General features: G+C 32.9%; 1 protein-coding gene across 50 annotated transcripts in view; it reads right to left on the bottom strand.

Annotated features, from left to right (window-relative positions):
• Positions 1-11,657, bottom strand: part of LOC126774802 (titin) — a 32,918-nt gene extending 21,261 nt beyond the window's left edge. For 47 of the 50 annotated variants that reach the window (XM_050496379.1, XM_050496368.1, XM_050496391.1 and 44 more), the window contains exons 1-2: positions 8,674-11,656; positions 7,965-8,224 (exon numbers count right to left, since the gene is read on the bottom strand). In XM_050496379.1, coding sequence (XP_050352336.1) covers positions 7,965-8,224; positions 8,674-11,421 — 3,008 coding nt within the window. In that variant the 5' untranslated portion in view covers positions 11,422-11,656. Of the gene's footprint in view, positions 1-7,964; positions 8,225-8,673 lie in introns of all 50 variants that reach the window. The other 3 variants (XM_050496366.1, XM_050496382.1, XM_050496396.1) reach the window with 1 other exon arrangement.
• Positions 11,658-19,441: the final 7,784 nt, after the last annotated feature.

The following is a 19,441-nucleotide window of genomic DNA, read 5'->3' as shown; positions in this document are numbered from 1 at the left end:
ATTAATTGGTGAGGTTAGGCGGAACTTTAGTATAGAAAACGAAAGTATTTATTAACAAAAATGAATACTGGAACAAAAACGTTATCACACGTATAGAGATCTATGGCATGAAATTTAATAATTTAGCATAGAAAAACGATATCAAACATTACTGTTCATGTGTGTTATTGAAAAGTTGATCGTGTCTCGCTCGACTCCCACCGCAGTATTAACATACAATGAATGTAAATCGCGAAATGTTTTCTCGGAACGATCGTGATTATCATACGTCACGAAATTCGCGACAGAAATCGCATCGTGAGATCAACAGATGGCTCCAATTATATTAAACAAATAAAAAACAACATGATTCAAACCGCTCGAAAGATTTATTCGCGGAAACATTAAAAATGACAGTTATGACTGATATGATATTTTTGTTATTAAATTGTAGTTAAATAACTTCAAGATTCATTAAATTCCTGGTACTGTTTACAACATTAATGTACAATACAATTATTGAAACAAATCTTTTTATAATTTTCTAGATAGTTTCTCTAAACGCCTCTGACAAAACTAAAGTAGCGTATCCTTTGTCCAAGTGTATAATTAATTGAGCCCTTTACGCCATTATTAAGACAATTATTTTTAATCACGACAAGTGGTTAAGTGTTGAACTTAATTCGTGATAAGAATTGATGCTGTTAATACATAGTCATAAACAATGGCTTGACATTTACCTACAGCTATTATAATTTACTATAACAATAATTTTGAAAAGATATACTTTTCAATAATTTAAAAACAATATTAAAACGTTACACAAAACTTATTTTTGTTTCATAAATACCAAAAATATATTCACGTGACTCGAAATGTACTGTAGCTATCATCAGGCATGTCGAATAAATTCGAATTGAAACGTGTTGCGAATGCCTATAAACTAAGTTTATCGCCTAGGCGCCATCCCAGTCACGTACTCGCTTGCTACATAACTACTACAAATACTAAACGACTTATTATTTACTAATAATAATTTATGAAAGTTAACTGTTATTTATTTATAAACATTTTAAGAACATACTTTATTAAAGTAAATTATCTTTGATTGATGAAATTTTATTCTCTGCAAAAGAGCTCTAAATGTATATTAAAATAAAAAATCCGCTATGTTTGACTTCATAAGACTGATTTATTTGCTTAAAAATGTTAGTCTTATTTAAAAAACACCAATATATAATTATTATATATTTTTGTGTAATACCATTTGACTTATGTAAGTTAATAAGTGTGTCGTGTGTCTCGTACTTTCTAAGACAAACAATTTCAAAGCTATAATTTGCAAATGCAATTCTCGTAAACTTTGTCTAGACTTCAAGATTTTACTATACAGATTTGATCCACTACACCTACATTTATTCAGAATGACGTAAACTTGCCTACACCAAACAATTTATTTATCTCGAGATCATAATACCCACGATTTCAGATCTATTAACATATATAAGATTGTGCTCTGGAAAGGTGTTTCCTTATAATTTTAATAAATAGGTACTTATTTACAAACCCATTAAACATTGTCATTAACCGATTGTACGGGCAATAAAGATAGAATATTTAAAAAAAAAACGATTAATCATATCAAATTTATTGTAGATAATGTATGAAATTAACTAATAAAAGTAAAAAAGTGTCACTTGTCGCTTTACAACACGGGCTTAACACTCTATGTTACTCGCTTATGTACTTGCTCAATTTTGTATACATATACGTATACCATGGAATACAACAGGTACAAAAACCTTTTTGCAACATGGCGTGTCGCAATTGACTGTCACAATGAACGGGCATAGAATCTCTATTCAAGTCACACTAGACTGCTTTCATGTTATAATGTGACCGACGAAGTTTTTATATGTCTACATGATTTTATGGAAATAATTTTGTCATACGCTTTTCTTATAATTTAGTATAAAATTTACCAGATCACGTGCTACACGTGAATATGGATGATATCAAATATTTACGTCATATTTAAATGAAAAAACGACCGATTTAGAAATATTTGCTTAATTTAATTTCTTCACCTGTCACATGCAATTCATTGTCATTGTTCCGTTTTTTTATATTTCTAATAATTAAAACATAACATCTCTGACTCTATAGCTTTCTATAATATTAATCTGCTAATGGATACATTAAGATAATAATTTAATAAATTTATCGCTGTAATATTATTGTGATAATAAAATTACTAAAATCAATTTCTAATTTATTTTAAATTATGTATAAGTTAAATAAGTATAGTAATTTATGAATGGTATACATCGTAAGTTGTTATATAAAACTTCCTTTTTAAAAAATTTAGATTTTCACGCAAGGTTTTTTTATTAATTTACAGAAAAGCTATAATAATAATAATAATGACCTCCAGATCGATTTTGGCCACGGCGGCCAATCTCAAGAGAGATGCTACTGAGAAATTTCAACAGAAAAACCCAAAAACTTTTTATAGGCCCGACCTGGGAATTGAAACCAGGCTCTCCGGGTCTTCGGCCTAACATCAAGTCACTAGACATCGAGGCAGTCTATAATATAAGTAGGTCGTATCGAAATACAAAATAAATATCTCTAAGTAGACTATCAGACTGTAATCGTAAGGCTTACCCCTTGTTTTCACCTTGTAAATACAAGTCGATCAATACATGTTACTAGGGTCGGTCAGGGTACACGTTACAATACATTCAACATTGTAACGTTGAACGTTGTACAGTCTACAGACTATATAAACTTTCAGGTCACCCAAATTACAATTTAAATAGGCAATTTTTAATTTTTGATTGATTGTATTGTCTTTTTATAAATAATTCTCAAACAATTATTAAAATCTTTTCAAAATCTTCATGTTTTAATTTGATAATAAAAAATAAGTAAAATTTAATATTAAATTAAATATAAAATTTAATTAAAAAAATATAAAATTAAAATAAAATTTAGCTGTAAGCGAGTTATTTATCTATATCGCTCATATTTAACCGTTTGTTTGTGGCAAGTTTATCTGTGTGTGAAATCAACACGTAGAGACACTCACACACGCACATCAAAAATATCTATCTCGTGCAAATGTCGTATACCTTCGACCTTTTGCTTATTTTACAATGCCAATAATAGCATTAGCAATCTGTATTGATTACAAAAAAATATTCAAGTAATTGCACAATTTATATTTCATTCATAAAACGTTAATTTAACAAAAACTATTAGGTAACGTTTATTTATATACAAATAATTACATAAATAATTTAGAAAAAATACGGCTAATTATTATTTAAGAATTTGAATGTAACCTTCATTAATAATTAATGCAACACCTGCCTACCTTTTTGTCACATTTATAATAATTATTGTAATGAAAGGTCTTGACACTCTTTGGTATCGTTACACTTTTATGATTTTTTTCTTTGTTTTAATTTAATAAAATTATGTATATAGTCATTGATTGATAGCTTCCTGTTAGTTAGTGGTGTTATTCACCCATATACTGCAAAAAATACAAAACACTTCGTACCCTGCGACTAAAATCAGAGAATCTATAGCCAATCACAAGAGGAGTTACGCAAATAAACAACTTTGAGATCGAATTGACACGATATCATGGTTATATCTAGTTATATGGAATACTGTTGTATTATAAATAAAGGTAAATTAATCAAGAACTGTTTGTAGTGCATAATTCAGCAGAACAATTAGAAAATCGCATGCAATTTGTAAGTCTACAGTTTGTTTAGCCTTATTCCTACTACGATTGGAATAAGGTGTAGGATATTATATATTCTGTGCCTCGAATTGCACTAATTAACTAAGCAATACAATGTATTAAAATTGATGGTAGAATGAAGAGTTCATTGAACCCATCGAAAGGGTCCTGCACAAAGGCAACCGACCGTAGAATATATCACAGGAATATTGTATTTTTTATAATAATAATAATACACATTAGTTCAGAAAGTCGGGGTCGAAGAGAATAATCAAAGCGTTCGTCATCGAAGCTATCATGTTTTGCATGAGAATGGGTTAAACATAGAATTACTCATATATTACTGCACATTTATTTATAACTATTAAGACAGCATCCTCCTATATAACACAATAAACAACACTGTATTGTATATTTAGGTATTAATGAATACAATTAATAACATTAATTAACTCATTATGAATTCGTCCCCAGTAAAAGGCGCCTGTTTGCTTATCGTTGTAATAATTGTACATTTACGTAAAATACGAATACAAAATAAATATAACATTTTAAATAGCGGGTTTACGTCTAACCTACTAAGACGCGGTGGAATTTGGTAAAGCATTTTGCAGCATTTAATAATTAAAGTTAAAAAAAAGAAAAGTAAGACTAAATTATTTTGCAATTTTATATATAAAGTAGTAAATTTCATTTGGCGTAGTTTTCTTATTTTGATAATAATTATTAATGTTGCAATAAATATAATATTGCATGAAATTAAAGTAAGATAGTATAATAAGTTTCTTGTATTCAATATTTTCTAACTTGAGTTTGAATGTTCCAATTATTATTAACTGGATTTCGTAACTTTTAAACCGGTTCAATAAAAAAGTATACATTCGCCGTCGAAAATAATGCATTCGTTTTTAGGTTCAACAAAAAATATTATCAATATCCGTTTGGTATAAAGGAATGCCAAGAGATATATTTAAAACGTATGTATTGAAATTTAATGTTCACTTTACTGTTTATATGATTTTACTATTAGGAAAGCAACCTTGTGTAATACATATATTTAACAACGCTTTTCGTGAAGTTCATTGTGTTTTTTAAACAGTAACTAAAACATCGACATTTAATAGGAATGTAAGGCCATTAGATTAACACCTGTGTAATGTGAAATGTCACGGTGGTTAAGCGGTGGCAATACGACGAGAGAAAAAAATATTTTAAAAGCTACCCATGAAGACCGTATAACGACTTTTGTTTATCAAAACTTGTAATAGACAAATTACTATGCTATTTTCTAAAATTAGAGACGATGCGTAGGATATTAATCATATTATACAAAATACATAATGCAAAGAGAGATTGCAATAAAGATATTGTTTATTATTAATAACTTATGTATAGGTACAGGTTTTATATCCACCAACCCGCATTGGAGCAGCGTGGTTGGAATAGGACTTACAGGCCTATACATTACTTTATTTTGAGGAAAATATTCAATTACTCTCTCAAATTAACAAAAGATTAAATAAAACGTGATTTAAATTATTACTATTTTAACAGACATCAAGTTGAAACGACAAACTATAAAAAAATAAATGGTGTTTGAGCTTTCTTAAGATACCAGTTATAAACTAGTTCTGCGATTTCTTCTAATACCTAATAGGAACTGTTTGCGAACTATACGTGGTAAACTAGCACAAAGAAAAATATTTTTTTAACGTGAGAAGATTACAGCCTACAAATACCCACAGTCATAAAATGTATGTACCGATAAAATTAAATCGGTCGTAGAATGCATAATGCAGTTATAAAAACTATTTGCTCGTATATAACGCAAAAAGAGAAAAATTCAGCAAATTTAATTCGTTGTAATTATATGATCATTGACTCATAATGCTCCCGATTAACTAATGTGGAGAATTTCAGATACACTTACAATTTCTACAATATCGTAACGGTAACATCAGCAAATTTTCTCGTTCATTTTGCTTTTTATTCTGTTGATAATTTACAAAAGAAAACTTTGTTTGGGAATGGTCATTTGAACATGTTTTTGTAGTAAAGGTTTTGGCAATACTAAAGCTAACATTTTTTCGGAAAGCTTTTATGCCTTTCGATTATAATGTAATTATGTTAACCAGATAGTTATTATGATTAATGTATTAAATTATAAAGTCGACTAGAATGATACAGTATATTTAACGAAACTACATTTAAGCACTGTTAACATTTGGAAATGATTAAGAATGTAATAGACAGATAAATTCGAGGTCGTGGATAATGTTTGAGAAGCACGCTATATCCCTCAAAATGTAGAAAGCTACAAATATTTTGAAACAAAACTCTAAACAATGCAATGCTGATAGTTGCACGCGTACGGTAATTAACCCTACCATAACTTTAATAATGGTAATAGACAAATAGTTTATATTATCGTCTGTATAATCTGTATTTGATGTGAATATTTAATTGCTACTTTAAATATATTTAAAACGATTTTATGATTACAATTTATCTTTCGAACCTAATTTAATAATTTATTCATAGCAAAATCGTATCACGAGATAGTTATCCGTCGGGTTTGTGGGCAAAGACTGGTTCATAAATTAGGGTTGTCGAACTATTTTTTTCAAAAACATAAAATGTCAAATTAGTATCCAGTTTTTAATAATTAGCTAATGCCAGTAGTAAGCATAATAATTATAATTTAATAATATAATTTGTTGGGATAAGCTACGTGAACCCTGAAGTACAAAATGTTAGCAACTTGTACGACTGAGTAGGCGCTACCACCTCGCCTACATTCCGACTATTACCTACTCGTTATTGATTTATATAAAAGAATGTTCATACTTTGAAACTCCGTGCTATTCCTTTAAATTTATCACATATCTATTCATTCTTATTATTATTTTATACTACTCTTAAAAAAATATGTGCTAAGCGCATCTTAGACTGAACCACTGCGGTAATGCAGATTGAAATTAAAATTGAAAAAATATATATATTATATTAAAAAATAAAGTTTTTTTATCAAGATTGTGTGTTATGTACTATCACGTAACCCGTATTTAAAAGATTATTATTAATCTAATCTGAAAAGTAACAAGTCTACCTAATCTTTGACAATGTAATAACTTTAAAGTAGAATATCGATATTCATTCATTTTTATTTTTATTATTGTTTATTCATTGTATCTACTGCAACAATGCATAACAAGTGCTAAAATAAAAAGGGTTTATGTTCTAATCAATTTTTTTGAAAGTATTTAAGAATTGATACAAATTGCTTGACAATTGAAACGAGATACCGTGGACGTTAGTTTGAGCTAACAACCTACGCTGTAAGTATAAGGACTTCACCAATAATATATGAGTAACGCATCATCGTCACCGAAATAAGATTTGTTTATAGGCTTGATAGCTATAAAATTTTATTTATTTTGACTACGAATTAACTATGAAGTACGTCACTGATGCATATTATACTGATTTAAATTTGATGCTGGCAGTTTCGAAAAACAATTGAAGGTCAAACAATCGAAATTCAAACGTACTAGAGATGTTAGGCACTTAGCCAAAATATGTGAACAATAAATTTTATAGCTAGAGTCAGTGAACTGTTCCATCTTTTCACTTTACCTAATCTTAAATTGTGGAAAATTATCATATTATATAAAGCAGTTGCATAGCAGAGGATATTACGTAAGTGTCAACTTAATGATTTCGTTTGTCTGATGCATAGTCGACTAAGTATAGTAAATTATAGTTACAGATAAAGTATCCTTAAGTGTATTTTCAAAAGTTTTATGAAGGTTTTTATCTGTACCTGCCTACTTAACACAAATTATACGATTGTTTTTTATTAACCTTATTAATAATTAAATAAAACTAATAACCTTTTACAATTGACTAAAAAGAAAATAGTGTACTTAATCAATGTATAAAATTCATTCAGATTTAATTAAATATAAATAAGCATTAAGAAGTTTGTTCTATTTTTTATTTATTAACTGCGTACTATATGGAATCAGTACTAAATAAATTCACCTTAAAATTAATAAATAAGTACAATTTAAACTCAACAATGTATAACCAGCTAAAATGAGCGTGATTAATAAAAAAAATCATTGTATGTATCTATAGTGACGAAGCCTAACCTTGAATTTAATAAATTCATGATGTAAAAATGAATCATAACAACTCATATATGGTAAAAATGTTAAATACTCACCCACAAGTACAGATTTCGCATATGCACTGTTCCTTCTCGATTATTTTCTCTGGTTTTCTGGGGCCACCTTGTTTTGGCCTGGTCTCATCAATGTAGACAGTTTTTTCTATGACGTTTCTGTCATCTCGCACAGTTTTTCGGTCATCTATGATGGTCTCGTCGTAGATGGTGCTGACGACAGTGTCCTCCCTCGTGGTGTCGGTGATAGCACGATCGACCACGTCGTATTCGCGTACATCTTTCGTTGTTCGGACATCCTTCTATTGAAAAAATAGTATATATAATTATATATGTACAGAATATCGAGATGAGAGAAAGTCGAGATGGCCCAGTGGTAAGAACGCGTGAATCTTAACCGATGAACGTGGGTTCAAACCCGGGCAAGCACCTCTGAATTTTCATGTGCTTAATTTCTGTTATACCGAAAAGCACGAGATGAATATCTCGTGCTTTTCGGTGAAGGAAAACATCGTGAGGAAACCTGCATGTGTCTAATTTCATCGAAATTCTGCCACATGTGTATTCCACCAACCCGCATTGGAGCAGCGTGGTGGAATAAGCTCCAAACCTTCTCCTCAAAAAGGGAGAGGAGGCCTTAGCCCAGCAGTGGGACATTTACAGGCTGTTACTGTACAGAATATAATCATATACGTACAGTATAATGACAATAAGAATAATATAAAATGATTTATTATATCTATAAACTTACCAAGTTTCTGATGTCTAACGAGCTATTGTCGACAAAAACGTCAGTCTTTATCTTCTCATCTTCTTTCGCATCTTCATAAGTAGTTATTTTTCTGGTTATACCATTATCATTTATATAACGAGTTACTTCAATTTGACTCTTTGTTTTCTCAACCTCAAACGATTTTTTGATCGTATCGCCTGTTGTAGTATTTATAATAGTAGTTTGTTCTGTATCAATTCCTTCGTACAAGTCTTTTACGTCTTCATTGATCCTAGTTCCAAAAGAAACTTTGTCTATTCTCTTGAATGGATACTTTTTAACTGTATCTATAATTTCCTTTAATACTCTGTCGTCGATATTTCTCTTTATAACTATGTTGTTGTTACTCACAGTTATGTCTTTATTAGTCTGAGAAGTTTCAATGATTTTACGTAAGTCACTAATAGATGTAAAGTCTTTTATATCTCTTGAAGACAAAATAATATTTTCTTCTGTATCTTGTCTTTTTAAGTGATGTTTTGGCTGTTCAGGTCTACCAAAAGGAGACATTTGTTTTGGTCTCTTAGGTCTATCATCATCAGTTTCGTAAGTAAATTTACCATTCCATGTTCCAGTACTTCTTTCATACGTAGTTAAAGTATCTTTAGTTTGTGATTTCGATGTAGAAGATGTCTGTTTGCTGAGGTTTTGTGTCTCGGTCGTAATAAAGTCAGTAGTTTTTGTAACGTCTTTAGTGTCTTGAACGTGCGATTGTGTGTCGCTGGAAGTAACGTAATTATCAGATTTTACATCTTTATGTGTCGATGTTGTAGTGTTTCCTCTATGTTGAATATCATCTATATCAGTAGGGTGTTCAGTTATAGCTGGCTTCTTCCTGAAGTCACCACCATAAGTATTACTTGTTGAAGCAATTTCTTTTCCATTTTTATATAAAGCAGATTCCTCTGTAACATATGTGCCACTTTTAGGTATTCCCTCTTTTCCAGTATCGTAATATGACTCTTTGTCCAAAACATGACGCGAATACTCATGTTGTGGTTCTATATCAGTACCACTTATTTGGTGACTTTTTTCGTATGTTGATCGATCTTTACTGTCTCCCCATTCTCTATGGGAACTATCTACAATTCTTTGTTTTCCATCTACAACTTCCAACACATACGATGATGTCGACTCTTGCTGTGCACTGCTTGTATTACTCTTTAAAATTTTCGTTGAATAGTTAAGGTTTTCTGTATCGGAAACTTGCAAAATATTGCCAACTTTTTTAAGTTGGTTTTGTATTGTGGAATCGTAGCCATAAAAGTTGGATGCATCAGTTTGATTGAAATTGCGCCTGACGTTGCTTATTTGATTGTTGGTTTGATTGTTCACTTTATTCATTTGTGTGGTATTACTTTCAACGATATTTCTATCAGTGTGATGGCTATCTATATCACTGGACAATGTAGATTGAATATTGCCTCTAGATGTTATATTTTCACGGGTCGAATCACCAGACATTATTTGTTCTTGTGTCGAGCTGTGTTGTTGTTGAATTGCATTATCTTTTTGAGATATTAGACTCTCATGGCTTGTTATCTGATTTCCATCCTTCACAAATTTAGAGTTTTCTCTCATAGTCATTTCACTAGTTGGCTTGCTTCCATCTTTACCAGTATCATATTTGGATTTCATGTCGTAATTTTGAATACCGTAAGCCGTTTCAGTTTTTATTCCAGTTCCACTAACGCTTGAATAGTCTTCTTTAGTTGCATTTTCCTGGGCATCACCCCATTCTCTCTTTGAGCTATCAATTATACGTTCTTTTCCATCGACAATTTCAACAACGTATGAAGATGATGATGATTTTGTTACATTGCTGCTTTTAGACTCACTAGAATGTGATGTGCTGCTATACTCTTTTGTCTTGCCACTTTTGTCAAGAGTGCCTTCTCCACCATAAAAATTAGAACGATCTGACCCCACGGTCTGGATTCGACGCGAGGGGTCAATAACTGTGCTACGTTCATTCTCGCGAATATTTTTATTGTTTGAAACACCTGAACTGGTATTTTTTACATTTGTTGTAAACTGGTTTTTCGTTTGATCTTGATTGAAACTTGATTGTTGATTTACTAAATTCTGACGCTCGGACTGAATAAACGAATCGGTTGCATTTGCTCCATTCGATCTCGACAGGAATGTGTTACTTGATCCTGTTGTATTATGTGCCGCGTTGTCTATAAACGCCGTATTAAGTGTCTGATTGTCAACGGAAGAGTCCATGGTTCTGTCAAACGTTTGACTGTGACTAGAACCAGAGTGTTGAACAGATGTCGAAGAAGTCTCATAGGTTTCACTTTTAGAACTCTGTTGGTGTGATGATGAGGACTCCTGTAGCACAGAGCTAGATATAAACTCACCAGTAGTTGCTTGAGCCATATCGCTCACATGGTGCTCATGAGATCTTATCTGTGATAAATCGGAGACCGAAGGAGCCTCAGTTATTATGTAGTTAGGGTGGCTATTATAATGTTCTGATATAGTAGAACCACTGATCGACGCATGATCAGATATATCAGTAATCATAAGCGGGTCATCTTCCTCGACTTTAACATCAATGTAGCGTACTTTCTTACCAGAAGAGCTGACCTTGTGAAGAGTGTTACTACTTTTTTGCACAGATGTCGATGTGCTAGACTTCTGGACACTAGTCGACGCACTCTTTGATGACGTAACTTCGGACGTACTTGATTGTTTAGTCTTTTTATTTTTTATAGTCATTTTGGTCCCACTTAATTACGTATTTTAACGAAAATTAAATAATCTTATTTTAAACGAGATTCTTAAATAATAACGATTAAATAACCTTACACACGATGCTAAATAAAATATATTATCACATAATAAAAAAGTCAAACTATTGCCATGTAACTATCTAACTATATAATAAACAATTCGCGAGAGTCGTTCGTGTCGTGTCGCTGCATGCGCGCGCGCTTCTTGCGACTGGCTCGCGGAGTCTGAGTGCGACCCGGTGCCCCCCTCGCACCTTGATGCCGGCTTGATCGCCCACCAGACCTTCGCGACACGTAAGCGCTTACATCTCCGTGTTGGACTAATACCAAAAATGGCTTACCGAATGTTACTTAATGAATACACACGGACAATATAATATTTGCAATTTTAATACACTTTACATATGTCACAACTTTCATTACCTTAGTTGTTATTTGTTATGTGAATAAATCTGATCATATCTATTTTTATGCACAGACGTAATAAAAAGTACTCATTGCTTAATAATATATATTTTAGTAAATTTATAAGTCACATACGCTTATGTCATTTCTCGAAATAATAATATATTAGATGAGTATTTTAAAGATTGTTGAGCGATATCAGTATTTTAGCTTAATTAAAATTGCTATTTAAAAACCAATACGAGTATATTTATGCGGTGTTTTTTTTACATTCATTTAGTTGTTAGTAATACTCAAGCCGCATAAAAGCCATGACATACATTGAGTTTTCAGAAATAAGACGTATTAATTTAGAAGGAAAGCATTAATGTAAGAGGTAAATTAACCAATAAAATCCCGATTAAACAATAACAAATGATTCCATTTTGTTATGAGTAAATATATTGTTTATTTTGAACCCACGACCTTAGCACACAAGAAAAATGACTTATCAGTATCTGTGCCATATAATTTTTAATTTAGATTGGTTTCATTTAAATTAAAATATAATAGACTTGTCATTTATTTTTTACCTATCTATGATTTAAGAAATAAAAAATATTTTATAAGTACGAACCGAGATGGCCCCGTGATGAATATTAACCGATGATTACGGGTTCAAACCTAGACAAACACTAATGAATCTCGTACTCGACGAGATGAATTAAGCACATGAACGAAGCGTTAAACGAAAATATATTGAGGAGACTTCCGCGTCTATCTCATCTAATTTCACTGAGATTCTGTCACATATTTATCCACCACCTTGCATTGACGCAGCGTGGTGGAATAAGCTCTAAACCTTCTCCTCAAAGAGAGCAAAGGCCTTAGCCTAGCAGTGGGGTATTCACAAGCTGTTACTTATTTTGTATTATTATTATATTATTGTATTTGTATTGTGTTATGAACACAGACAAAACACTATCTTTATAATACATGTGTCTACTTCGTATATTCCTATAAAAAATATTTTATTACACTCTAACTATTTTTTCTTGTTACATTACATAATATAATGGCAAAAAATAAATAATGACGTTTACTTACTATAAAAATAATAGTTGTAAAGTAATGGTTCTCAACTAGTACTAAGTGATAATTTTAGAACATTGGATGTCTAAAAAATAACAACAACGTGATCTAGAACAAATAAATAAATTCCACAATATTTAAATCAATACCAAATATTTCTTACTTATTTTCTTATTAAGGTTTTGCTTTTATGTAGAGTCATGAGTATGTAAATCTTTTAAAATTGGGAAAAGAGGACTTCGAAAAATAAAATCAATATTACTATTATTATTAAACAACTTTATTGCACACTCACAAGGAAGAAAAAGACATACAAGTAAAAGATAAGAAAAAGAAAAACAAAAGCTCAAGAAAAACCATGCTAAATGAACATAATTACGGACCTCAACATGATGCATGCAAAGGAATATTATAAAGGAATAACTGATTTTATTCTGGGATGACATAGACATGATCCGTTTACGGTGACAATGTACGTGTGTTGTATTAACATATGTCTTTGGTAACGTTCAATTTAATCCAGTCTAACCATGACACACGTATACTTAGGTACAGAGTACATTACTCGATATGACCCACTTAAGTCTTCACTTTAAGAAAATAACGTTTCGTAACGCGTTTCTGATATTTCGGGAGATATTGTTAAGACTTCATGTATGGACTTTATGTATGGATAGTTTAATAATTACCATTCATGAAATAAATACTTATTTATTATTTTAGTTTTAATTCTAGAAGTTATTAAAAAATATCTACATTTGTAATTTAAATAAATATAAACCATATTTTATATTATTGTAATAAATCAAGATGAATACTTATGTAATTATCATATTATATTTTTTATATTCCTTTGGTGTGCGTTTCAATTCTTAAATAATATATAAAAAGTAATACCAAATAAAGCCAAGTTATCGCGCCGCGCTATACCGACAAAGCGGAATATAGCCGATGTCATAAGAATGTCATAAGAGCCGATTTGGGATTTTTGTTAAGCGCATCCATTAATCGAGGATGTAAGCGCCTTAAACACTTATGGTGATCGCAATCCAACCCACCATAGTGTTGGTTTCAAGCAAACGGCTAGCCGTTATTCTCCATACCATGCAGTTTATGCGTCGACCCAATTCTATTGGATAAGGAAAAGCGGATTATGATGAAAGGCAAGGGTTCTACGCGATTTGTACTCATATAAATTTATATGTAATTAAATAAATTTAAAAAAAATTAAATCAGCATAGTTGTTTACCTGTTTCGATAAACCAAATATTGCAGGCTGTTAGATATGACAACATTATATTATTATAATAAACTACATGGCTTCAACGTAAAATAAGGGTTAACAGTATGAAACTTACACTATATAACTCTATTAATTTACGCGACGCACACCAGCAAAGCTCCCAGTCTGCATGTTTTTTTCCAACGTCTTCCACAATCATCGTCATATTTATATACTTTCTACAATAATAATTTCCTCCAGACCAATTTCGGCCACGGCAACCAATCTCAAGAGAGATTAGCCAACTTCGCAGGAGATATTATAGTGCACAAGTGTGTGCGCAAACACAGGTGCACTCTCTATTCCCTAACTCTCATAATCCGATGGGACGGCAATTTTACAATTATATGTTTTTTATAGTATACAGCATAGCTTTATACCAAAGAAAAGCGTTGAATGGCGCAAAATAATCAATTAAAAAATATTCAACAAATAATCCTTAAACATCAACAATCTAGCAAAATATATTTAACATCTATAAGAAACATAATTAAATCTAAAATTATTTGTTTCAATAATAAAGAAACGTTACTTGACTTTTCTTTTTCTTTTAATAAGCAACAGTCATTTGACGCGAAAGAGTAAATTAGACATATTTCTTATAATAAACACGCAACGCACAAAATTAATGTAATTTTTATCACATATTTAACATGTTGTATGTGCATATTTAGTTCAATTAGAAATTACTTTAACTATTACTTATATTAAAATATTACGAAGTAGTAGTCTTAGGAAATCAAAAACTTCAGTATTACTTTCAATACTTACAACCCGTGCAATAATGATCTTAAAATTACATAATATTTATTAATTTTAAAGATGACGATACATAAATTGTATTACAATTAAAAAAAATATGTTGAAACGTTTAAACCACACCAAAATATGCCTTAAAATTCTAGAACGTTATCGCATACTATTTATCTTGATAAAGTATCTGTAGTCTTAATATTTTACCTTACGAATTAATTTCATATCTTTAGAAGACGTAAATTCAAGTTATCAATGATTGGCGTAGGTGGTTCAATATTAAACTTTTCGTAATTTAATGACCATTTAAGAATATAAAAAACCAAAAATTATTCAATGTAAGACAATTTAATGTATGATCGAAAACTTCTAGCGATATGTATTAACCGTAGGTTGCACAAGGCCCGGTTTTCGTTGCCTTTACAAGGCGATGGTGGGCGAGCCACTTTTGAATCACGCGCCCACAAACTGATTGCATGCACTAAGAATAAGAGTATTGTTAATCACTGAGTATACCGTAATATGTCATATATTATAAACCGTAAAATTCATAGATATACATTCTTAAAAGTGTTGTGTTTTGACTTTGCCAGGACGTGAAACTATAGAGCTAGGTGTCTTTCAACTCGTTAAAAATTAAAGCTAGCATATCATTGTCGTCCATTTTCGGTGCCACCGTCTCCACAGACAGCTTCAACAGCCTAACTGCTATTTTATATGGTTAAACTAGGCTGGCAAACTGTACCGTGTAAGTGCTCTAAGAAATTCGGTTATATCTATCTATGGCGGACATAATGAAGTGTTCGCAGCGTCATGCAATTTTGGAATTAATTTGAGTTTGTCACATTCATGGCATGACCATTAATGTGAATTAGCTATATATATAAATGATTTTTTTTGTGTTATAGGTAGGCGGACGGGCACATAGACCACCTGCCACGAGAAATATTAATCATTCCTTACATCGCCAATGTGCCATCAACGTTAGGAACTAAGGTGTTATGTCCATTGTGCCTGTACACTGGCTTATTCGCCCTTCAAACCGGAACGTAATCATAATATTTATTGCTTTTTTTGAATTTACCTATTACCATTTTTAAAATTTATTTATTCCTTTAGTACCATTGCCTGTCCATCCATCCACTACTTAACAAAACACGGCTGGTTAAAAGAAGTGGCGTAGCTAGGTGGACAAGGGCATAAGGAAAGAATCGGGCCCTCATCACCTCTTTCCGCGTAGCTTGAACTTATATTGGCCTTCAAAATTATAGATAGGAACAAGAATAGGAAACAGTGAGTTCAACTTATCCCTAATAGGCTAAATCCATACGTCGTCTCTATGAGGGGACTCTAGAATCTTGTGTTTAATAGAAGAAAATGGGAATTAATAAACATGACAATATAGAATATTTATTATACAGATGAGATCAATAAAGGAAAAAAAACCACATAAGATTATTTTTTCTTTTTTTCTTTTATGTTCCTCTCTTTTCAAAGATGAAGTTAGAGGGTCCCCTGAGCTCCGGGGCCCTAGTGCACTGCACCACCTGGCCCTACGATAGCTACGCCATTGGTTAAAAGCATCTTCTTTTAAAGACATATAGAGTTTCAGTTCCAATGGTGGACACACATGTGGGAGAATTTTGAACATACAAGTTTCTTTCCTAACGCTGTGCCAAAAGTAGTTTAAAAAACTTACAAAAAGCATTTTAAAAAATATATATTGGCCGGATTTAAGTCTACTGTCTTCGCTTAATGTACTCGTTTTCTATTTCTTACGTCATCTCACCTGCACCAGACTCATCAGACTATTGAAACCAATCTAATGAGTCCTATCTTGATGGCATTACGATTATTATAAAAACTGAAATTTTATAACCACCTTTCTTTTTCATCATCTTGTCCCGGTCAAGTGATCTTTGAACAAACTATTCATATCGATATATCATATTGAGGCTTGGAGAAATTTTCAGGATGTTTTAAAATCAACATTATTCTAATTAGAAACAGTAAACGTTGAAGCCAGTTTATACAAAAGCCTTTATTTTAAGAAGGAAAATGAGCAAATATGTCACCTGGTGATAACTGATCACGTTTATCCATAGTCACTGATAATGCATAAAGTGTAAACCACTCCATACATCGTCAATGAACTGCCAACTATGTGATCTATGATGTCTTGTGCCTGTAATTACGATGGCTCACTCACCCCTCAAACCATTCTGTGTGTGTTCTACACACGGAATGCAGAGTCATTATGTTTAGCGGTGGGATAATTTCAAACCAACCTTCGCTGCCACCGCTCAGAAATCCGGACGGATCACTAGCTCACAGTCCGCAAGAGCAAGCTCTCTAATCTCTGATCTCCTGACTAAACTCTTTGCTGATAATTCCGTCATCGATGATTGTAGTGCGCTGCCACCTACAATACCTTCGTGTGGCCATACGATCAAGTGCGTGCGGAGGAATACCAGCCATAGTGCTAAAGAAGTGCGTAGCGGAGCTGTCTCCTGTGTTAACGCGCCTGTTCCAACTTTCTCTCTCTCTTCGGGATGTGTGCCGGAGGCTTGGAGAAGAGCTAATGTGCAACCGGTTCCCAAAAAAAGGGATCGGTCTGACCCGGCAAATTATCGGCCAATAGCTATCAGTACTTTGTAAGGTGATGGAACGGATTCTAAACAACCAACTGATCCATTACCTAGAAGATCACTGTCTAATTAATGATCATCAGTACGGGTTTCGACCAAAACGGTCCACAGATGATCTTCTAGCGTACGTAATGCACCTCTGGGGTGAAGCTATCGACAAACATGGAGAATCGTTGGCTGTCAGCCTCGATATCTCCAAGGCTTTCGACAGGGTCTGGCACAGAAGTCTTCTCTCCAAGCTACCGGCATATGGTCTGCCTGCTCAGCTATGCACCTGGATTGCCAGCTTCCTACACAAGCGTAGCCTTCGTGTTTTAGTAGATGGTTGCGCTTCACAATTCTATGTAGTGAATGCTGGGGTCCCCCAGGGATCTGTGCTATCTTCCACACTCTTTCTTTTGCATATCAATGATATGCTCTCTCTTGGGAACATACATTGCTATGCAGATGATAGTGCATGGTGGATACCACGGACGCGCAGTGGCTGGGCGGGCGGAAACTGAGGAGAGGCGGGAGAATCTTGTCATTGAACTCGATAGGACGTTAGAGCTCATCGCCAAATGGGGTTCTGATAATCTTGTTGAGTTTAATGCCAAGAAAACAAGTATGCGCTCTCACAGCGAAAAAATCACCATTTTCCCCTCTTCCCTTCCTCTGTGGGACTCCGTTGGTGATACAAAGCAAAATTGCAATGCCCCTAGCATGGCGATATTGATGTTCGCTGTGACCTTAGTCCAAGGGATTACATCGAGGCTGTTATAAAAACAGCTTCACGGAAACTCGGAGTTCTGAACAAGGTGCAGCGTTTTTTCACGCCACAACAACTGTGCCTGTTGTACAAAACACTTTTGGGATGGCTCCGCTACCTATGGATGGTACCTACTGGAGGCCTTGAATCGGTTGCAGCGACGTGTGGTCCGCATTATTGGCGACGTAAAAATCACAAACACGAGGGTGCTTGTGACCTTTACGTAGTCTTTACAATTGCGTCGAGAGATAGAGAGCTTTCTATCAGTACTGTATCGCGGCGAGTGCTCTGAGAAATTATTCTCTCTAATTCCTGGGAAGCAGGAAAGTCATAATTCATAAGTCTTCGCTCTGGCTGGCTCTCGATGTCACCGCCTAACTGTGACATCAATTCCATCACGCACAAAGAAATTTGGTAACTCCTTTCTTTGTCACACATCCAAAAAATGAAATTCCTTACCAGCTCACGTCTTTCCCTCCTCTTACAATCCGGGTTCCTTCAAACGAGGCGTGAAGAGGCATCTTGCGAGCCGTCGTAACGTCGAGGAATTCTGCAGACTGTTCTGGTAAAAGCATAGTTCAAGGTTATTGCAATACCATCAAATATATTGCAATGTATGATCGTGCAAGGGCGAGTTAAATAATTGCATCCTTTACCGACGAGAGCTGGTGATTTAAAACGGTTGAACTGATTTATATGATATGTATAAAACAAAATCGCCGTCTGCTTTTCTCTGTATCTCCGCTAAATTCTGTTAAGCCAAGCAAAGGCTTTTGATACGGTTTCCACTAATAGGAAGAGCGTTACACGATAAAGATATATGCATATAATTTCGATTATATTTTGTACAAAATAGCTAATTTATGACGGTATTTTGCCATAAAAATGATTTTTGCACGCTTATATGGGTTAACGTTGGTTTAATTTTAAGATATACATTAAAACAATGTACATAGTAGAATTTTTTAAGACCGCAGTTAGCATGTTTCTATCTTGTAAAGTTCACACTGACAATATATATTTTTATGCAGTAAAAATTATAGATTTTCGCGATGCCATTTTCTCCAATTCATTATAAATCCTTATGTTCTTTATCTTA

Source organism: Nymphalis io, chromosome 17, assembly GCF_905147045.1.
Source record: "Nymphalis io chromosome 17, ilAglIoxx1.1, whole genome shotgun sequence".
Taxonomy (NCBI): Eukaryota; Metazoa; Arthropoda; class Insecta; order Lepidoptera; family Nymphalidae; genus Nymphalis; species Nymphalis io.
Note: the sequence above shows the minus strand (reverse complement) of the source record. Positions and strands in the feature narration are given on the sequence as shown.